At 51.1% G+C, this 22,315-nt stretch overlaps 2 protein-coding genes and 1 long non-coding RNA gene across 8 annotated transcripts in view; 1 reads left to right on the top strand and 2 right to left on the bottom strand.

The window, feature by feature from the left end:
* Positions 1-3,123: 3,123 nt before the first annotated feature.
* LOC115247561 (uncharacterized) lies at positions 3,124-4,627 on the top strand. The gene is made up of 2 exons (XR_003886606.1): positions 3,124-3,284; positions 3,387-4,627. It is a non-coding gene; the product is annotated as an uncharacterized lncRNA (long non-coding RNA).
* A 3,076-nt stretch (positions 4,628-7,703) lies between these two features.
* LOC446078 (fucosyltransferase 7) lies at positions 7,704-10,214 on the bottom strand. Of its 4 annotated transcripts, none has more exons than XM_011621672.2 (2): positions 10,062-10,214; positions 7,704-8,818 (listed from the first exon to the last, which is right to left on the bottom strand). In XM_011621672.2, the coding sequence occupies exons 1-2, from the start codon at positions 10,069-10,071 to the stop codon at positions 7,785-7,787; spliced, it is 1,044 nt and encodes a 347-aa protein (XP_011619974.1). In that variant the 5' UTR covers positions 10,072-10,214; the 3' UTR covers positions 7,704-7,784.
* A 1,390-nt stretch (positions 10,215-11,604) lies between these two features.
* The window catches only part of niban2b (niban apoptosis regulator 2b), a 16,537-nt gene continuing 5,826 nt past the window's right edge, over positions 11,605-22,315 (bottom strand). Inside the window, exons 3-15 of one of the 3 annotated variants that reach the window (XM_029829605.1) lie at positions 22,265-22,315; positions 22,088-22,193; positions 20,726-20,893; positions 19,826-19,941; positions 17,557-17,661; positions 17,300-17,462; positions 16,899-17,086; positions 16,679-16,834; positions 15,477-15,590; positions 14,992-15,099; positions 13,114-13,225; positions 12,634-13,013; positions 11,605-12,555 (exon numbers count right to left, since the gene is read on the bottom strand). The exon at positions 22,265-22,315 is cut by the window's right edge and continues 78 nt beyond it. In XM_029829605.1, coding sequence (XP_029685465.1) covers positions 12,199-12,555; positions 12,634-13,013; positions 13,114-13,225; positions 14,992-15,099; positions 15,477-15,590; positions 16,679-16,834; positions 16,899-17,086; positions 17,300-17,462; positions 17,557-17,661; positions 19,826-19,941; positions 20,726-20,893; positions 22,088-22,193; positions 22,265-22,315 — 2,124 coding nt within the window. In that variant the 3' untranslated portion in view covers positions 11,605-12,198. The remainder of the gene's footprint in view (positions 12,556-12,633; positions 13,014-13,113; positions 13,226-14,991; positions 15,100-15,476; positions 15,591-16,678; positions 16,835-16,898; positions 17,087-17,299; positions 17,463-17,556; positions 17,662-19,825; positions 19,942-20,725; positions 20,894-22,087; positions 22,194-22,264) is intronic. The other 2 variants (XM_029829607.1, XM_029829606.1) reach the window with 2 other exon arrangements.

Raw genomic sequence — 22,315 nt, forward strand, 5'->3', positions numbered from 1 at the left:
ATTCCATCCTTTTTACATTAGATATAGACAGTTTATACACTAACATAGACACTACACTTGGATTACAGGCACTACATAGAATATTCAACCAACATCCAGACCCCACTAGACCGGACAAAGAATTATTACAGTTAACAGAACTCTGCCTCAAGAACAATGACTTCCTATTCAACCAACAATACTATTTACAAACACATGGAACAGCCATGGGCCAAAGATTTGTCCCTTCATACGCAAACCTCTACATGAGTGAGTGGGAGCGAGAAGCCCTCAGCAAATGCCCCCTCCGACCAACTTCTTTACCTCCGATACCTGGATGACGTTTTTGGCATCTGGACATATACCATCCCACAATTCATGGACTTCATTAACACCCTCAACCACCATCATCCATCCATCAAACTCAAACACACAATAGACACGGAAGAAATTAACTTTTTGGACACCACTGTCTTTCTTTAACATCATCCAGGCAACACACAAAACATTACAGACAAAAGTTTATTTCAAACCAACAGACACTCACGCCCTTCTTCATAAATCTAGCTATCACCCAAAACACACTTTCAAAGCTTTAGTTAAATCTCAGATAATCCGATTTCATCGCATCTGCTCAAACATAACTGATTTCCATAATGCCACCAGCACACTCTTTCAAAGCCTTCGCACAAGAGGTTACTCAAAACGCCTCCTTCGTAGCATCAAGTACGACACACTGGCCTCTCTCGCTCCCACTCATTCTGGACACCTCACTACAACACCTATATCCCTACCACTACACTCAGTCACTGACCTCATCACAATCCCTTCCCATACACCTAACCTCACCTCTCTTCCTGACCCCAACCCTAACCCCAACCCCCCTCCTAACCCTAACCCTAACCCTAACCCCAACAACACTCCTAACCCCAACCTTCACCTTCCTCCAAACCCGAACCCCAACACCCCTCTTTACCCTAACCCCAACCTTCTCCCCCACCCCAACCCTAACCCCAACCTTCACCTTCCTCCAAACCCTAACCCCAACCCTAACCCTAACCCCAACCCCAACACCCCTCCTTACCCTAACCCCAACCTTCTCCCTAACCCTAACTCTAACCCCAACCCTAACCCTAACCCTAACCTTCACCTTCCTCCAAACCCTAACCCCAACCCTAACCCTAACCCCAAACCCAACACCCCTCTTTACCCTAACCCCAATCTTCTCCCTAACCCTAACCCTAACCCCAACCCTAACCCTAACCCCAACACCCCTCTTTACCCTAACCCCAACCTTCTCCCTAACCCTAACCCCAACCCTAACCCTAACCCTAAACCCAACACCCCTCTTTACCCTAACCCCAACCTTCTCCCTAACCCTAACCCTAACCCTTACCCAAACCCTAACCCCAACCTTCTCCCCCACCCTAACCCCAACCTTCACCTTCCTCCAAACCCTAACCCCAACCCTAACCCTAACCCCAAACCCAACACCCCTCTTTACCCTAACCCCAACCTTCTCCCTAACCCTAACCCTAACCCCAACCCTAACCCTAACCCCAACACCCCTCTTTACCCTAACCCCAACCTTCTCCCTAACCCTAACCCCAACCCTAACCCTAACCCTAAACCCAACACCCCTCTTTACCCTAACCCCAACCTTCTCCCTAACCCTAACCCTAACCCCAACACCCCTCTTTACCCTAACCCCAACCTTCTCCCTAACCCTAACCCTAACCCTTACCCAAACCCTAACCCTAACCCTAACCCTAACCCCAACCCTCACCCCAACCCCCCTCCTACCCCTAACCCTAACACACTCACAGAGGACAATTCAGGGGGAGTCCCGGACCCACAGACCCCAGCCTTCCCACAAAAATCACAAATCATACCATTCATTTCTACTTTTTCACATAGAACCACAACCCTACAGTACACCATTAAACAAAACTTTTCAACCATACTACACCAACATCCGGCCTTCTATAACCACAAGATTATCCTAGCACACAGAAAAAACAGAAACCTTCATTCCATACTCACCACATCCAAATTCCCGGACCAATTCATCACACCCCGACCCAGACATAGCCAACACTATCGAGACAGAAAATTCATTCAAAACACATACACTGGTACAGGGTTCCCCACGCTAGGCCTCACTTCCATCCATTCCACCAACGTAGTCTACATCATCACATGCACCCTCTGCAATAAACATTATATAGGTGAAACACAAAATTCCATACTTACCCGTCTAACACAGCACCTTTACAATATAGCAGGAAGTCGACTTGGCACCACCCTTGTCCGCCACTTCCAAGAGCACCCAGTCAGCCACCTTATTATCTCGGGGCTGGAAACCAATAACAGCTGGACAGTGGGACAGAGGAGAAGAGCGGAACGCATATGGATCAACAGATTAGGCACAAAGACACCACATGGCCTCAATGAACACCCATAGAACCCATCTTTCCCAATCAGCCAACTTAGACAACTTAACATTCTTACAAGCCGAACCAGTCTCTTATCTACCTATGGATCGACCCATTTATCTTCTACCCAGCTTTTATTACATAACTTCGTTTTCTCTATTTTATTTTTCAATTTATATTTATTTTTATTTTTATTTATATTGTTTCCCCCCCCCCCCCCCGGGGGGGCCCTCACCCTCCGCACTCCCCTGCTCAGAGATCAGTAGGCCAGTGCAAAAAAAAGTTTTATCCCAAACCCTGAACCCTAACCCTAACCCAACCCTAACCCTAACCCTAACCCTAAACCCTAACCCTAACCCTCTAACCCTAACCCTAACCCTAACCCTAACCCTAACCCTCTAACCCTAACCCTCTAACCCTAACCCTCTAACCCTAACCCTAACCCTCTAACCCTCTAACCCTAACCCTAACCCTCTAACCCTAACCCTCTAACCCTCTAACCCTAACCCTCTAACCCTCTAACCCTAACCCTAACCCTCTAACCCTAACCCTAACCCTCTAACCCTAACCCTCTAACCCTCTAACCCTAACCCTAACCCTCTAACCCTAACCCTAACCCTCTAACCCTCTAACCCTAACCCTCTAACCCTAACCCTAACCCTAACCCTCTAACCCTAACCCTCTAACCCTCTAACCCTAACCCTCTAACCCTAACTCTAACCCTAACCCTCTCTGAAGCTCTCTGACTTCATGGCTGTGACCTTCTGCAGACACAGAGATGAGCCCAAGGTTCCTGACTCTGGAGCCTCAACGGATGAGGAGAACGAAGATGGAGATTTCACCGTGTACGAGTGTCCAGGACTGGCGCCCGTGAGTCCCAGTGAATCTGTCCCTCAGGCAACATTTGACCTTTCATGTTGGAGCGTTTCCCTCCCCAGCTCAGTGCTAACACCACCATCTGTGTGTCCTCAGACTGGGGAGATGGAGGTGAAGAACCCCCTCTTTGATGATTCCACACTGTACTTTCAGCGGTTCCATAAGTAGACCAGGACGGGAGGAGCTTCCGCGTGCAGCACTTCCGTGTTTGATCCGACCTGTCGGCTGGACAGAGCAGCAGCAGGAAGCTGAGTCAGGACCGACTGGGACCAGCCCCCCCACTCTGACTGGTTCCTGTTAGTGCAGATATTTAGTGAGGAAGCACCTGAACCTGCCTGCGTGCAGCACCTGAACCTGCCTGCGTGCAGCACCTGAACCTGCCTGCGTGCAGCACCTGAACCTGCCTGCGTGCAGCACCTGAACCTGCCTGCGTGCAGCACCTGAACCTGCCTGCGTGCAGCACCTGAACCCTCCTGATGTCGCCTCCATGTTCTCCCCGCTGTTCCTCTATGCATGAGTTGATATTAAACGCAGCGTCCGTGTGCATTTAGAGCTGCTGTAGAAAGAACTTCAAAGGCTTTGATGTGGGTCTCTGGAACGGGGCGAGCCCGCGCTGATGTATGTGACCCGTATGTAACCCGCCTAACGCGCTTCTGCCACCTGGAAACCTGCTGCCGTGGCAACGGCTGTTTCCCGCCTGTGTCTCAAACACCGTCGTCGACCTCTGTAACTTTGTTTTCAGCGGACGGAACCAGTCCGGTTCAGAACCCAGAACAGGACCACTCTGGACCGGGATTGGTGTTGTTTGACCTTGGCGTGACCTTTGACCTTGGGAATGTTTGCTGCTGGGCTCATGCATGGCTGCTGCTGGGTCCTTGGGGCAGGAACCTTGGAGGTTCCTGTGGCCTCGCTGTCGTCTCTCAGGAAAGTCGCTGTCTGCGACTCGTCCCGCTGTCAGCAGGTGGCGCTGTGCTCTCCCTGCGCCCACACACACACCCACACACACACACACACCCTGTGTAAATACGTCTGCAGCAGACTCCAGGAAGTGTTGACACCACAGATCTTTGAACAGTTGTGACGGCTTGTTTTCCTTTGAATTTCCTGAGCTTAGCGGACAAATGGACAGAATCGTCGGGTCCGTTTCTCCTTCAGCGGTGCGTCTTCAGCCTGCCGATGGTGCAGGAACTCTGGAGCCCCGGGGCCACTGAGCTTTATACGGACACTTTATGAGCTGAGGTCTGGACAGTAGTGAGGAGCCCGTTAGCACCATCGTTAGCATGCACGTGGACAACCACAGCTGAAGTCACAGAAATAAACATTTCTATCATCTGGAAGCATCCTTCTCATTCTTGGTCTCCTGACCTTCATCACACTCCTCTGGACCTCCAACCTGCTCCTCCAGGGACGTGGGCCTCCCAGCGGGTGCTGATCCTGTATCTGGAACCAGCAACGGTCGCACAGACGCTCATATCAGCCAGGCCAGCGTTTCCTGGTAGCAACAGCCGCCACAGCCTCCTCACCATGGGGGACGTTAGCAGCTGCTGTCTGGGCTCTGACCATGAGGCCAAACACAGGGGAAACACAGGGGAAACACGGGCGAAACACAGGGGAAACACGGGCGAAACACAGGGGAAACACGGGCGAAACACAGGGGAAACACGGGCGAAACACAGGGGAAACACGGGCGAAACACAGGCGAAACACAGGGGAAACACGGGCAAAACACAGGGGAAACGGGAAACACGGGTGAAAGACAGGGGAAACACGGGCGAAAGACGGGAAACAGGTGAAACACAGGCGAAACACGGGAAACACGGGTGAAAGACAGAGGAAACAGGTGAAACAAAAGTGAAACACAGGAAACACAGACGAAACAGGTGAAACACATTGGAAAGAAAAGTGAAACACAGGTGAAACAGACAAAACGCAGATAGAACAGCAGCGCTTTAGCCGTCCAGCTCACAGGTGAAAGACGACATGATGGCTGCACAGGTGAGTCTCAGGCTGCCCACCTTAAAAGGCTCTCATTGATCTGGAAGATGCTGGATGTGGAGCTCCTGAGCCCTTCCTACAGTCAGCAGGTCACCTGCACACTGGCATCACCTGGCGTCTCATGATATTACTACTCACTGTGATAGTAATAGTAATAGTAATAGCAACGACAGTAGTGTATAGTAGTAACAGTAGCAATGAGGATAGTAGTTATAATAGTAGTAATAGTAACAGTAGCAATGAGGATAGTAGTTATAATAGTAGCAGAAGAGGTAGTAATAATAGTAGTAATAGTAACAGTAGCAATGAGGATAGTAGTTATAATAGTAGCAGAAGAGGTAGTAATAATAGTAGTAATAGTAACAGTAGCAATGAGGATAGTAGTTATAATAGTAGCAGAAGAGGTAGTAATAATAGTAGTAATAGTAACAGTAGCAATGAGGATAGTAGTTATAATAGTAGCAGAAGAGGTAGTAATAATAGTAGTAATAGTAACAGTAGCAATGAGGATAGTAGTTATAATAGTAGCAGAAGAGGTAGTAATAATAGTAGTAATAATAACAGTAGCAATGAGGATAGTAGTTATAATAGTAGCAGAAGAGGTAGTTATAATAGTAGTAATAGTAACAGTAGCAATGAGGATAGTAGTTATAATAGTAGCAGAAGAGGTAGTAATAATAGTAGTAATAGTAACAGTAGCAATGAGGATAGTAGTTATAATAGTAGCAGAAGAGGTAGTAATAATAGTAGTAATAGTAACAGTAGCAATGAGGATAGTAGTTATAATAGTAGCAGAAGAGGTAGTAATAATAGTAGTAATAATAACAGTAGCAGGAACAATAGCAGTTATAATCGTAGCAGAAGAGGTAGTATTAATACTAATGGTAGTAATAATAGTAACAGTGTAGTAATAATAGTAATAGAGTAACAGTGGAAGTAATAATAGTTGTAGCTACAGTAGTAATAATGATAGTAGTTGTAATAGTAATAACAGTAGCAACACTGGTAGTAATAATAGTTGTAGCTACAGTAGTAATAATGGTAGTAGTTGTAATAGTAATAACAGTAGTAGTAATAACTGTAGTAACACTGGCAGTAATAATAGTTGTAGCTACAGTAGTAATAATGATAGTTGTAATAGTAATAACAGTAGCAGTAATAACAGTAGCAACACTCGTAGTCAGTAGGAGGATACACACTGGTAGTAATAACAGTTGTAGTTACAGTAGTAATAATGATAGTAGTTGTAACAGTAATAACAGTAGTAGTAATAACAGTAGCAACACTGGTAGTAATAATAGTTGTAGCTACAGTAGTAATAATGATAGTAGTTGTAACAGTAATAGCAGTAGCAGTAATAACAGTAACAACACTGGTAGTAATAATAGTTGTAGCTACAGTAGTAATAATGATAGTTGTAATAGTAATAACAGTAGCAGTAATAACAGTAGCAACACTCATAGTCAGTAGGAGGATACACACTGGTAGTAATAACAGTTGTAGTTACAGTAGTAATAATGATAGTAGTTGGAACAGTAATAGCAGTAGCAGTAATAACAGTAACAACACTGGTAGTAATAATAGTTGTAGCTACAGTAGTAATAATGGTAGTAGTTGTAATAGTAATAACAGTAGTAGTAATAACTGTAGTAACACTGGCAGTAATAATAGTTGTAGCTACAGTAGTAATAATGATAGTTGTAATAGTAATAACAGTAGCAGTAATAACAGTAGCAACACTCGTAGTCAGTAGGAGGATACACACTGGTAGTAATAACAGTTGTAGTTACAGTAGTAATAATGATAGTAGTTGTAACAGTAATAACAGTAGTAGTAATAACAGTAGCAACACTGGTAGTAATAATAGTTGTAGCTACAGTAGTAATAATGATAGTAGTTGTAACAGTAATAGCAGTAGCAGTAATAACAGTAACAACACTGGTAGTAATAATAGTTGTAGCTACAGTAGTAATAATGATAGTTGTAATAGTAATAACAGTAGCAGTAATAACAGTAGCAACACTCGTAGTCAGTAGGAGGATACACACTGGTAGTAATAACAGTTGTAGTTACAGTAGTAATAATGATAGTAGTTGGAACAGTAATAGCAGTAGCAGTAATAACAGTAACAACACTGGTAGTAATAATAGTTGTAGCTACAGTAGTAATAATGATAGTAGTTGTAACAGTAATAACAGTAGTAGTAATAACAGTAGCAACACTCGTAGTCAGTGGGAGGATACACACTGGTAGTAATAACAGTTGTAGCTACAGTAGTAATAATGATAGTAGTTGAAACAGTAATGGTAGATGTAGTGGTAATAATAATGTAGTAGTAATAACTACTAACCCTAACCCTAGCTATCCTAATAATAGTAGTAATACCACTGGTGTCGTTCACCTGTTTGAGAGAGACGGTAACAAAAAGCTTGAGCTTTGTTTCTGTCAAAGTTTTGGTTTATTGAAGTGTAATACATCATCTATTAAGCAAACCAGTTCTCAGCCATTGACCCAGGCCTCCAGGTCCCGGTAGGTCTTCCTTGCTGCTAGATGGGGGTACCTGACACAGATCTGACACAGCCGTTCCCTCCAGTCCGTGTAGGCTTGTACCCGGTGACTCTGGTGCCACTGGAAGTACTCGTCGTAGGCCCGTCTGTCTGCAGCCGTGTGCTTCAGGTGGGCAGCGAGTGCTGCGGGGCTGCTGAAATCTTCCACATGGATGAAGGAACCAGGGGGTGCCAGGGCCTCGTAAGTGGCCCTGCTTGGGCCCAGAACTACGGGAACAGCTCCTGCTTGGAACGCGTTCCTCCAGAGTTTCTCGCTGATGTAATCTTTAGCCTGAGAGTTCTCAAAAGATAAGTAAAAATAACACTTTGCAATTGTGGGCAAGAGTTTCCGCTTGGACAAGGGCCTCTTGTTCCAGGTGCCGTACACATTGATGGGAATGTACTGTTTCAGAGTTTGGTACAACTTGGCCCGGGCCTGGTGGGGCCGGTATTTACTGACCACCCAGCTGACTAAACAAGATCGATTGGAAGGGACCTCGATCCCGTGTCTGTCAGCTCCTGACACGGTCTTGCCGTATGGGATGGGTATGTCTGCATCCTGCCGGTAGCTCATGGTCCAGTTGAAGAGGCCATTGAGCCGGGTCAGGTTTGCGTTGTTCGCAGGAGGCTCCATGGACAACCAGACCCAGTGTTGGGAGGCTGGACGATCCAGGTGCAGGGGCAGCGAGATCAGACCTCTGCTCAGCTCCTGGTGATGGAAGACCACCACATCAGCGGTGGAGAAGGTGGAGGTGTCATCAGTGAGGAAGCAGCGGCTGATGTTGTACAGCTCCAGACATTTGTCCCCCCCCAGCCTGTAGGAGTGTCCAAAGGGCCAGTGCCACAGCAGGATGCTGATGTCTCTATGGCGACTGTGAGGATGAGACATCTGCAGAAAAAGCTTCTGGTCGAGGATGCTGATGTACACCAGGGACACCAGCGAGGAGAGAAGGATCAGGAGGAGGCCTCGGGACCCCCAACTCAGGACTGCAGAAACAAGAACAGGAAATCAGCATTTTATGCATCTACATGTCTCCTTAAATCGGTCTTGGTCTTGGTGATCCCTCACCGGTGTTGGGAGGGTTTTTAATTAGAAGGCTGTCGACCAAAGTAGGCAAGGCGAGGCTCCAGGGACCTGGTGGGTTTCACCTGTCTGCCTGGTTGCTGCCTGCTGCTTCTGAGGCGCCACCTGATTCACCTGCGGCTCATTTGGGCCGATTGGATCTGCAGCTTTACAGAGCGCCTCGTCTAGAGAACTTTTGAGGTTGAACCTTTGCTACTCTGCCTTGCTAGTGAGCCTTTTACCCGCCTCACCTTCGTCTGCTCCCACTTCCCACCGCCCCGATCAGCCTGCATCAACCTTCGATCAGATCCAACCTTTGATCAGATCCAACCTTTGATCAGATCCAACCTTTGATGGTCGCTTTAGTCCGAGTCTCCATGTTGGGGTCCGTTTCTTGCTTCAGCCGGCGTCAAGTTACGTCACACTTTTGTCATTAAAGAGGGTTTTTTTTGGAAGTTTCACTCAAAAACCCTGATAAAATATCTGATTTTGTATTTTTTTTTGTAACATGTTTTTCAGTTTGCTTTACTGGGAAATTATTTTGGATGTTTTTAGTTTTATTTAGTTTTCACGGAGTAATTTTCTCTTCTGAGTTTAGAGCATTTAGAACAATGGAAACATCCACTAAACGGAAGCAAACGTGACCGGATGCTTCACTTATATCAGGTTTTATTTTGATCTGGGGTTGAGACTCTGGGAGATGATGTCATGTAGATGGTTTGACTTGTAGTTGGTTGATCACCTGATCACCCAATCACCTGATCACCCGATCACCTGAGCACCTGCGGACTCCAGAAGGAAGGAGTCACCTGTAGGTCCAAGGGCCTGGCGGGTATCTCGATAATTCGGGGAAAACATTATTCAACAAATGGGGGGAAAACGACCCAACTATCTAAATGTTTAAGATTTTAAATAAAGTTTAAAGTTGAAGCAATTCTCATTGTCCTGTTTTCAGGTTCTGGTTGATGACTCGACCGTCCAGAACCTGAAAACAGGACAATCATCGGGTGGTGAACAATGTTCATTTTCAGCTGGATTGTTTTTGGTGTGAGAATAATAAAAGAACAAATTCTGAAGCTTAATAACACAGTTACGACACGTGTAATAATACAGTCCAATTCTGAATATTGTGTAAAGAGTTTCTGTGGTTGGAATTAAAGAGCCTACCGGAGGTCATTTGGACCGCTGCCGTCAGCACCTGGACCCAGTAGCACTGCAGACCGTCGGGCTCCTGCCCAAGTCACATGACGCTTGTAGAACTTTGTCCAACTGGGTTCATCCTCAGCGATGAAGGAGCAGCTCCTCCCTCCCCATGAGAAGCAGAAAAACACCACCTCGTTTCTTGCTCCACGCCCCAGCGGGTTCCTGGGTTAGGGTGGGACCGGTTCTCAGAGTGGCACCCTTCTATCGAGCGGCTCACCCACCAGTTTCAGGAGCGGCACCGTGCTGGGTGGCACATGTGACCCAGATCATCGATACGTGGAAACCACAAGCTGGTGTGAACCACAAGCCTGTTCCTGTTCCTGTTCCTGCCACCTTGCAGAGCTTTTTCACTCCAACCTTTGTTGCACAATCGCTTGTGAAACCTCAAACGGTTCAGCTGCTGCAACATGAGGTTAGGCTGGTTGCTCTCAAAAGTTGGACCGACAGAGCAGACGGCATCAGAGTGCCCCATCTGGCCCTTCCTTCCGGACCCACCCCGCCCCACCGCAGGGCGCTGGTGACAGGCTGCTGAGATGACCAGCAGAGGCGGCGCCAGATGCAGGTTCTTCAGAGGTCTCAAGAGGAACAAAGGTTTCTGTCGTCACTCCAGAATGACCGCACGTGAAGAGAAGCTTAGACCATCTCCTGAAATGATTAAAGGCAACAACTAAACCATCGACCATCCTTTTCAGACGCTCTGATCTGCCTTCTGACCTGAGCTGTGGAGAACTTCCTTTCTCTGGATCCTCGCTGAGGTGTTTCTACACCCATCTGGGGTCAGTTCCCCTGACTGGAGCTGAAATAAACACTGACACCAGCCTCCAGACCAGAGATCTGAAGGCTGGTGTCAGTGTTGGGCTTTGGTTTCTATTGTTCCTGTCATGGTTTGAGAGGAGACCCCTGAGAGAAACCTTCATGTTGGGTTATGGGAGATGTTCTGTTCTCCATCACCTCCAACCAGCCAACCCAGCACCTTCCTTGGTTGGTTCCTGGGCTCCTCAGTGACGTGTCCACAAACCTGTCCCGTGGTCGCAGACTCTACAGGTGAATCAGAATCAGAATCAGAAGCAGAAGCAGATTTATTGCCATTGTTCATGTAATACACAGTATTACACAAACTAGGAATTTGTCTTGGTGTGACGCTGCAACATTCAACATAAAGAAGACCACACTAGAATAAGATAAATAAAATAAGACATATATACAGTATATACTCGGGCAACCATTTCAGGCCTGTCACTCACGTGCACTCACGTGCACAGTTGACTGAGCTGCAGGTCATTAGCAACCTGTACATTATTCTATAGGCTACGTCTCTTGATCCCGTTACGCCCTCTAGCGGCGGACGGATGACATGGACACGGGGACACAGGAAATGAGGTCACGTCCAGTCTCTTCCTGACCCCCATTACGACTGTTATTACATGGTAACAGCCACGCTCGTTACTGATGCTAATAGAAACGTCATCGCTAACTCATCTTCCAATAAAAGACACTTGACAAAGGGAAAAGGGAAAGAAGGATTTATTAGCAAAGACTTCATCACACAGGTAAAATGAATCTAAAAGAATGTTGGTACAAAAGTGGCTCCAAAACAATAAATAAAGAGGCGGAGCCAGGCCATAAAAGGAAGTAAAAGGGCAGCGGGACGGGTCGGCAACCATCCGTTTAAACATCACATACACAACATCTCTTTATTCAGGGACAAACTCAAGCTAGTGTCCCTCATCAGTGTCCCTCCGTCCCCCTCCTGGGTATGACGTGAGGAGGAGGAGGAGGAGGAGGAGCACGTTTCCGGCCTCCTGATGACCAGCAGGAACCCGTTCAGGAATTCCCAGGAGGAGTTTACCAGCATCATAGCCCTCCGTCCACCAGGGTGCTGGACACTAGGACAGGCTTCCAACGGACAGGACGTGTCCACCGTGCTGACAGTGACCAGTGAAGTAACGTGCACCAGTTGTGTGTGTGTGTGTGTGTGTGTGTGTGTGTGTGTGAAGGTGTTTACTGGCTGGAAAGCTGTGAAACCAGAGTAAAAACTGTAAAAACGGTCCCGTTCCGACAGGAGGACTGGGGAGGAACCTCTGGAGGAACCTCTGGAGGATCACTGGGCTCCTGCAGCAGTCTGGTCCCCTCCAGGCTGGGGGGGCTGGGGGGGCTGGGGGGCTGCTGAGCTGGTGGGGGTCCCCTCCTCTCCCGCTTCACCGCCATCGTGAGGGGGAGGGGGGAGCGGGGCCGAGGACCTTTCTGCAGCGCCTGTGGGGGGAGGTGGTGGGAACCTCTGCTCCCCCTCCAGGTCTGAGGGGGTGTCTTTGTCCTCCAGGACACCTGCAGCTGTCTCCCCCTCCAGAGGTTCTGAATCTTTACGCTGCTCCTCGGGTTGGATCCGTTTCTCCTCTGAGACTGAAGCACTGGACAAATCTGGGGGGTTGGCAGCGTCACTGTGCACCTCCTGCTCCTCCTGCTCCTCCTGCCCCACCTCCTGTTCCTGCTGCCCCTCCTCCTGCTCCACCTCCTGCTCCACCTCCTCCTGCCCCACCTCCTGCTCCACCTCCTGCTCCTCCTCCTGCTCCACCTCCTGCTCCTCCTCCTCCTGCTGGCCATCCTCCTCTGGGATGTCTCTGATGGACGGCACTTCTGCTCCGGTCTCAGGGGACGGAAGGTCAGAGTCCTCCACCTGGATCATTGACACCACCTGCTTCATTCTCCTCTTCTTCTGGCCCTCTCCACCCTCCTCCTCCTCCTCCTCCTCCTCCTCCTTCTCCGGGCCGTCCGTCTTCTCCTGCCCTCCTCCGTACTCACCGGCCCAGTCGATGGACGGGTTGTCTCCCAGGAGGTGCAGGCTGGGGTCGCTGTTGCTGAGGACAATGCTGTCCCTGTACAGGTTGTGTCTCCTCTGGACGGCTGCCTCCTTCACAGCTACACACACACACACACACAGAGACACACACACACACACACCTTTGAGCATAATTACTGTAGTAGAACTTCTTCCCAGAGGGACGAGCAGATCACCGACCCATCATGATGTCCTTCGTCACAGAATGCAGCACCACCTCCTCAAAGATGTTCTCCACCAGGATGAATGGAGAGAAGTCCTCAAAGATCATCTCCTGGAAGCGGAGTAGCTCCTACACACACACACAAACACACACACACACACACACACACACAGTTCACCGAGCCGTCAGCTGCAGGTGGCCACTTTGAAACATGAGCTCCTTATGGTCCTCAGAAAGATTATTTTACATGTTTAATTGTTTAATGCAGCAGCAACGCAGCACAGCAGCAGCAGCAGCACAGCAGCAGCGCAGCAGCAGCAGCACAGCAGCAGCGCAGCAGCAGCAGCACAGCAGCAGCGCAGCAGCAGCAGCACAGCAGCAGCAGCACAGCAGCAGCACAGCAGCAGCAGCGCAGCAGCAGCAGCACAGCAGCAGCACAGCAGCAGCAGCGCAGCAGCAGCAGCACAGCAGCAGCAGCACAGCAGCAGCACAGCAGCAGCAGCGCAGCAGCAGCGCAGCAGCAGCACAGCAGCAGCAGCAGCAGCACAGCAGCACAGCAGCAGCAGCAGCACAGCAGCAGCGCAGCAGCAGCAGCACAGCAGCAGCAGCACAGCAGCAGCAGCACAGCAGCAGCGCAGCAGCAGCACAGCAGCAGCGCAGCAGCAGCAGCGCAGCAGCAGCACAGCAGCAGCACAGCAGCAGCAGCAACACAGCAACACAGCAGCAGCGCAGCAGCAGCACAGCAGCAGCAGCAACACAGCAGCAGCAGCAACACAGCAGCAGCGCAGCAACACAGCAGCAGCGCAGCAGCAGCACAGCAGCAGCAGCAGCAACACAGCAGCAGTGCAGCATCAGCAGCAGCAGCAGCAGCGCAGCAGCAGCAGCGCAGCAGCAGCAACACAGCAGCAGCGCAGCAGCAGCACAGCAGCAGCAGCAGCAGCAGCGCAGCAGCAGCACAGCAGCAGCACAGCAGCAGCAGCACAGCAGCAGCGCAGCAACACAGCAACACAGCAGCAGCGCAGCAGCAGCACAGCAGCAGCAGCACAGCAGCAGCGCAGCAACACAGCAACACAGCAGCAGCAGCAGCAGCAACACAGCAGTAGCAGCAGCAGCGCAGCAGCAGCAGCACAGCAGCACAGCAGCAGTAGCAGCACAGCAGCAGTAGTAGCAGCAGCAGCAGCAATGCAGCAGCAGCAACACAGCAGCAGCAGCGCAGCAGCAACACAGCAGCAGCAACGCAGCGCCAGTAGTAGTAGCAGCAGCAGTAGCAGCAGCAACACAGCAGCAGCAACGCAGCGCCAGTAGTAGTAGCAGTAGCAGTAGCAGCAGCAGCACAGCAGTAGCAGCAACGCAGCAGCAGCAACGCAGCAGCAGCAACGCAGCGCCAGTAGTAGCAGCAGCACAGCAGCAGTAGCAGCAGCAGCAGAAGCAACAGTAGTAGTAGTAGCAGCAGCAGCAGCACAGCAGCTGTAGCAGCAGCACAGCAGCAGTAGCAGCAGCAGCAGAAGCAACAGTAGTAGTAGTAGCAGCAGCAGCAGCACAGCAGCTGTAGCAGCAGCACAGCAGCAGTAGCAGCAGCAGCAACAGTAGCAGTAGCAGCAGTAGTAGCAGCAGCACAGCAGCAGTAGTAGCAGCAGCAGCAGCAGTAGCAGTAGCAGCAGCACAGCAGCACCATGACCTCACAGCAACAGGGCTAAAACGAGCTGTAGATCAGCCATTAACCTCAAAGCTGCATAGCCAGCATGTCTGTGTTGCCATGACGATGGTGGACATGAAGCACAGGAAGACAAGACACCTAAACGAGCGTCTTCCTCATTAGCTTTTTCACTCATTAGCTTTCCTGCTCCCGCACCACTCAGCGCCCCCTGGTGGCCGTGCCTGGGGGGTGGACTCACCGAGAGGCAGGAGGGGCTGAGCTGCTTCAGCATGTAGGGGATGAAGATCTGGAGCAGAGCCTCACGGAAGAAGCGCTTCCTCACCGAGCTGCTGTCGTAGTCAAACTTCTGATGGCACACAAGCACAGTGGAGACGAGTCCAGGATCAGGTACTGGTTAGACTGGTTAGACTGGTTACCAGCCCTTCACCAGGCACCAGGGCTGCAGCCCCCCAGGGAGGATGAGACCTGCTGGTCTCTGTAGCCCCCCGGGCAGGATGAGACCTGGACACCTCTACGCTGGTCTCTGTAGCCCCCCGGGGAGGATGAGACCTGGACACCTCTACGCTGGTCTCTGTAGCCCCCCGGGCAGGATGAGACCTGGACACCTCTACGCTGGTCTCTGTAGCCCCCCGGGCAGGATGAGACCTGGACACCTCTACGCTGGTCTCTGTAGCCCCCCGGGCAGGATGAGACCTGGACACCTCTACGCTGACATTGTTCTACCTTGAGGACTCTGTCCTGGCAGCGCTGGACGGTCTTGCAGAGCTCCTCGGTCCCCTGGGTCTCCAGGCTCTGGTGAAGGATCTGCTCGAAGGTGTAGACGGCGTTGTCCATTTGCTGTTGTTGAGCAGGAAAATCTGAATCAGCGTCATCACCAGGCGGCTTTAGGAGTGTGTGAAGCGTCTGTGTGAAGCGTCTGTGCGAAGCGTCTGTGCGAAGCGCCTGTGTGAAGCGTCTGTGTGAAGCGCCTGTGTGAAGCGTCTGTGCGAAGCGTCTGTGTGAAGCGTCTGTGTGAAGCGCCTGTGTGAAGCGTCTGTGTGAAGCGTCTCTTTGTGAAGCGTCTCTGTGTGAAGCGTCTCTTTGTGAAGCGTCTCTGTGTGAAGCGTCTCTGTGTGAAGCGTCTCTGTGTGAAGCGTCTCTGTGTGAAGCGTCTCTGTGTGACGCGCCCGTGTGAAGCGTCCGTGTCAAATGCCTGTGTGAAACGCCTGCGTGGAAGCGTCCGTCTGAAGTGTCTGTGTGGAAGCGCCTGCGTGACGCGCCTGTGTGGAAGCGCCTGTGTGGAAGCGCCTGTGTGGAAGCGCCTGCGTGACGCGCCTGTGTGGAAGCGCCTGCGTGACGCGCCTGTGTGGAAGCGCCTGCGTGACGCGCCTGTGTGGAAGCGCCTGTGTGTAAGCGCCTGCGTGACACGTCCGTGCGACGCGTCCGTGCGACACGTCCGTGCGTAGCGCCGTGCGAAGCGTCTGTGTGAAGCGTCTGTGTGGAAGCTCCTGCGTGACGCGCCTGCGTGAAGCGCCTGCGTGACGCGTCCGCGCGACGCGTCCGTGCGACGCGTCCGTGCGACGCGTCCGTGTGAAGCGTCTGTGTGGAAGCGCCTGCGTGACGCGCCTGTGTGGAAGCGCCTGCGTGAAGCGCCTGCGTGAAGCGTCTGCGTGACGCGCCTGTGTGGAAGCGTCTGCGTGAAGCGCCTGCGTGACGCGTCTGTGTGGAAGCGTCTGCGTGAAGCGCCTGTGTGGAAGCGTCTGCGTGAAGCGTCTGCGTGACGCGCCTGTGTGGAAGCGTCTGCGTGAAGCGCCTGCGTGACGCGCCTGTGTGGAAGCGTCTGCGTGAAGCGCCTGCGTGACGCGTCTGCGTGAAGCGCCTGCGTGACGCGTCTGTGTGAAGCGTCTGCGTGAAGCGTCTGTGTCCGACCGCAGCAACAGCATCACCTCTCTCATGAGGATCTGGGCCCTCTGAACGAACACGGAGGGGCTGGAGACGTCGAACCGCTGCTGCAGACCCTCCAGACTCAGCTGCTCCACCTTCTCGTAGCAGCTCTGCATCTTCACAGGGTGGAAGGCCAACATGGAGATCTTGTCCATGTGCTGAGGACAGGAGGACAGGGTCCGTGAGACACCTGCGGGTCTCCTCATTAATAACAGTCTGTACCTGTGCCACCATCTCCTTGGTGCCCTCATTGATGATGTTCTTGCTCATGTCCACCAGCTCTTTAAAGAACAACTCGCGGACCTCAGAGAAGCCTCGGCTGGTGGGCTCCATCAGCGCGTCCAGGATGGAGCTGATGTAGGGCTGGATGCTCACCTTCAGCAGCTTCTCAGCCTTCGGAACAACCGCCGCTGAATGGAAGGAAGGATTTCAGAAGGTTTCTCACGGATCAGGTAAGTGGGCCAGAACATAAAACCACACAGCCAAACAGGAACAAGAGGTTTGGTGTTTCCTGGTAGACGGAGGAGCAGCTGGGTGGCCAACAATGCTCCTCCACCAGGTAAGGAGCCTCGCTGGGTCCCGTCAGTGAGGCCCAGGGACAAATGTGCAGCTCTGATCCCAACCTCTGATCTTGCTGCTCAGATGCTCCTTGGATGAGATGATCTGGTCCATGTCAGTGCGGATGGAGGCCTCCAGAGAGGAGCGGGCTGCTTCACACCTCTGCAGCAGCTCCTCATACTGGGCGAGGCACCGTCCCTGCACCAGACTGTAGACGGCATCACTGATCTGAACACACACCCCCACACACACGTCTTCAGTCCATCTGTGAGTCACCTGATGACTAGAAGAAAGAGAAGATGCTGATGGAGCATTTTCTTACCAGCATCCAGCTCTTCTGCCTCTCGTGCAGTTTCCCCTTGAGGCGGGGGCAGATGAGGTCCCGCAGCTCAGAGAGGAGCTTCTCCATCACCAGGTTGGAGAGGATCTGGAGGAAAACACCCCTTCCTGATTCATTTGTTGGGTTTCTGTGCACACACACTCACACACACACCTGAGACACACACACTCTCTCACACTCACACACACACACACACACACACACACACCTGGCCACCATTCAATGCTAACTGTTGCTAAGTCGGGGCTGATCCGGTGCAGCTTGAGGGACCTGTTCGGTCTCTTGGCTGCAGCCGTTATGCAGATGTTAACAGTGGGCAGATGTGTTGTTTTTTACAGCACCTCTAACACTGTCTGCAGAGAGTCAACGTGAGATGTTCCAACTCGTTCTGAACCTGACTGGACCGCTGTGAGACGCATCACAGAATCTAGAAGGTTCCTGTGTGACCAGCTGATTTTACAGCCTAACCCTAACCCCTAACCCTCTAACCCTAACCCTCTAACCCTAACCCTCTAACCCTCTAACCCTAACCCTCTAACCCTAACCCTCTAACCCTCTAACCCTAACCCTCTAACCTCTAACCCTAACCTCTAACCTCTAACCCTAACCCTCTAACCCTAACCTCTAACCTCTAACCCTAACCTCTAACCCTAACCTCTAACCCTAACCCTCTAACCCTCTAACCCCTAACCCTCTAACCCTAACCCTCTAACCCAACCCCTAACCCTCTAACCCTAACCCTCTAAACCCTCTAACCCCTAACCCTCTAACCCTAACCTCTAACCTCTAACCCTAACCCTAACCTCTAACCCTAACCTCTAACCCTAACCCTCTAACCCTAACCTCTAACCCTAACCTCTAACCCTAACCTCTAACCCTAACCCTCTAACCCTAACCTCTAACCCTAACCTCTAACCCTAACCTCTAACCCTAACCCTCTAACCCTAACCTCTAACCCTACCCTCTAACCCTAACCCTCTAACCCTAACCCTAACCCCTAACCTTAACCCTCTAACCCTAACCTCTAACCCTAACCTCTAACCTCTAACCCCTAACCTCTAACCCTAACCTCTAACCTCTAACCCTCTAACCCTAACCTCTAACCTCTAACCCTAACCCTCTAACCCTAACCCTCTAACCCTAACCCTCTAACCCTAACCTCTAACCCTAACCTCTAACCCCTAACCTCTAACCCTAACCCCTAACCTCTAACCCCTAACCTCTAACCCTAACCTCTAACCCCTAACCCCTAACCTCTAACCCTAACCCCTAACCCTAACCTCTAACCCTAACCCCTAACCCTCTAACCCTAACCTCTAACCTCTAACCCTAACCTCTAACCCTAACCCTCTAACCCTAACCTCTAACCTCTAACCCTAACCTCTAACCCTAACCCTCTAACCCTAACCTCTAACCTCTAACCCTAACCCTAACCCCTAACCTTAACCCTCTAACCCTAACCTCTAACCTCTAACCCTAACCTCTAACCCTCTAACCCTAACCCTCTAACCCTAACCCTAACCCCTAACCTCTAACCCTAACCTCTAACCCCTAACCCTCTAACCCTAACCTCTAACCTCTAACCCTAATCCTCTAACCCTAACCCTCTAACCCTAACCCCTAACCTCTAACCCTAACCCTCTAACCCTAACCCTCTAACCTCTAACCCCTAACCCCTAACCCTCTAACCCTAACCCTCTAACCCTAACCTCTAACCCCTAACCTCTAACCCCTAACCCTAACCCTCTAACCCTAACCCCTAACCTCTAACCCTAACCTCTAACCCTAACCTCTAACCCTAACCCCTAACCTCTAACCCCTAACCCTAACCTCTAACCCTAACCCCTAACCCTAACCTCTAACCCCTAACTCCTAACCCTAACCTCTAACCCCTAACTCCTAACCCTAACCTCTAACCTCTAACCCTAACCTCTAACCCTAACCCCTAACCTCTAACCCCTAACCTCTAACCCTAACCTCTAACCCCTAACCTCTAACCCCTAACCCCTAACCTCTAACCCCTAACCCCTAACCTCTAACCCTAACCCCTAACCCCTAACCTCTAACCCCTAACCTCTAACCCTAACCCCTAACCTCTAACCCTAACCTCTAACCCTAACCTCTAACCCTAACCCCTAAGGTGACTGAGAACACACACGTGGACGCGTGTCCTGTCTGAGACATCACCAGATGATCCCACAGAGTTCTGCCGGTTCCTGTCAGTCACTGAGGACACGTGGTTCCTGCCTACCTGTGATGGAGCTCCACACATCATCTCCCATGTACCATAGTGCCCTTGAGCTTGGCGGTAAAGTCGTACAGCATCGGTAAAGGCTGGAGTTTGGACTTTATCCTCCTCTGGTAAACCTGTGAAGCAATGAGCACAACACCTGTTGGAACCTGTGTGTGTGTGCGTGTGCGTGTGTGTGTGTGCGCGCGCGCGTGCGTGTGTGTGTTTAGCTTGTGCAACAGCCAACATTCCGAGTGTTGTGTGGGAACGCGAGTGCAAACATTCCTGAAGGCGTGTGGCGTCCAGAGGAAGCTGGTGCCAGAGCGGCGTGACAGGCAGGTGTCTGGAGGTTCCCAGCACAACAACAGGCTGTTGGGTCCAATCTTTGGACTCTTTGTCGGTTGCTGCCAGCGTGGAGGTGCATCGGTTGCTCAGAGACCTGCTCGGGTTCATGGTTGTCCACACAGACAGACGTCCGGCTCCAGAGGCGTCTGATGAGTGGGACAGTTTTCACCTCCATCAGGTTCTAAAGGCTCCAGGCCTCTAGGGCCACAGCTCCGCCCTGGTGCTACTGGGGCAGGTACAGGTCCCAACACCTCCCACAGTCCACACTCTGGTCTTAAACACTCAGGAACGTCCTTCTGTGCTGGAAAAGGTTTTCTTCCGATTTTAGGAAGTGTGAAAAATAAAAAAGTTGGCCAAGAAAATCTGCAGGACAGTAATTCAGTTGCTATGGAAACATTTCCGTGTCCAAAATGAGCCGTTGTTCAGCCCTGCAACCATCAGAGACCTGCAACACCGGGCGGCTCCTGTTCCAGCCCACAACACACGTGAGCTGTGAGGGTTAGTGTGTGTGTGTGTGTGTGTGTGTGTGTGTGTGTGTGTGTGTGTGTGTATGTGTGTGTGTGTGTGCTTCCTCACCATCATTAGTGTGTCTGATGCAGTCCTGCAGGACGGCGTGCCACTTCTTCTGGTCTTTCTCCGACACCGCACAGAAGTAGTGATGACGAGCGTAGGGGTGCCAGAGGATCAATGGGAACTGGGTGGCACACTTTAGGAAGGCCGAACTTCCCGTCTTGGCTTTTACACCTGGAACACAACCATCTGATTCATGTCTCTGGCCTTCACTAGCAGGAAGTTGAGAACAACTGCTCATTTCCAACCATGACCTGGTCAGAGGCCCCGGCAGAAGCAAAACCAAGACCAGGAACAGTACCAGGAACCCAGGATACAAGTGAAGAACCACCGAGGAGGCACCAATGAAGTCAAAAGCATCGCAAACAACTCCTGGACTACAGAGACCAGAAGGGGCATCAACACATCCAACAGTCAGAGGTGGTGAAGGAGCTGACAGTGGAAGGCTGTTCTCCCATGTAGGGTCTTAGAGAGCAGTAGACTCCACCGATGGAGTCACCTGGGGTGGAGGGAGTCACCTGGGGTGGAGGGAGGACCGACGGTCACAGTGGGGACTGGAAAACCCCGGGGACCACCCAGTCTGTTAAGAGAACCCTTGGAGGCCAATTACCTTGGCAGAAAGAGGCCTAGTTACAGTAGAGGAACCCCAATCTGGCCTTAGCTTTGGAGAGGCAAGGTGAGGTGACCAGTCTGAGACCCCGAACGGCCCCGACGGAGACCCAGGTGTTTTTCTTGACCTCTTTATCCCTTTTTGGGCTGAGGGGAAGGATGTCGGAGGCAGGTACACCCCAGAATTCAGTCACCAGCTCGTGGCAGGGCGCTTGGAGGTTCATTAACTTGCTCAAGAGTACCTCAGCAGTGCTCCAAGGGTGTCCTGGCACCTACCCCTACGATCCAAACACCCCCCAAGACTTTGCCTGTACTAGGGCTTGAACCCAAGGCCCCCGGGTCCTCAGAGCAGCCCCTACAGACTGAGCTAGCACCCGTTCCTGATCAAATCACACACATTTGGTCTTCTGCTGGTGAGACACAGGTGAAGGTGATGATGGTGGTATCATCAGCATAGAGGCGTATCCAGGAGGCACAATTAGCCGTGGCTGCCATCATTTACGCAGGTGGAGAAAGAGGCTGGTCCAAGAGGGAACCTCGAGACACATCTTTAGAGAGGTCAAGTGGATCTGACACCACTTTTTCTGGCTGACGTGAGCACACACACTGCACAACGCTCACATACAACACGGTCATCAGCATCTTACTCTGACAGCCAAACTCAAACCTTTGTCATTCCCAGCGTCTACTTAGCAACCATATGATGGGCAAGTTCAGAATTCCAACGGGGACACCTCCAGTCACGTTTAGGTAGCTCACCTGGCAGGCTGTCAGCCAGCAGGTCCAGGTAGTCCTCCAGAGACGTGAGCACCTTGTAGCCCGCACAGTTGATGGTTCCTTTGGGATGTTGGCCTTTGTCATGGACCTGGAAAATAAGAGTTATCATGACAAAGCAGCGTCACCGCACGCACGTTAACGTGCACGTTTTGTGCTCACAGCTTTGCTGTCATAATAGCTGATACTATAGGAGTCTGGAACAAACAGGAA

The sequence above is a fragment of the Takifugu rubripes genome, chromosome 21, assembly GCF_901000725.2.
Source record: "Takifugu rubripes chromosome 21, fTakRub1.2, whole genome shotgun sequence".
Classification (NCBI taxonomy): domain Eukaryota; kingdom Metazoa; phylum Chordata; class Actinopteri; order Tetraodontiformes; family Tetraodontidae; genus Takifugu; species Takifugu rubripes.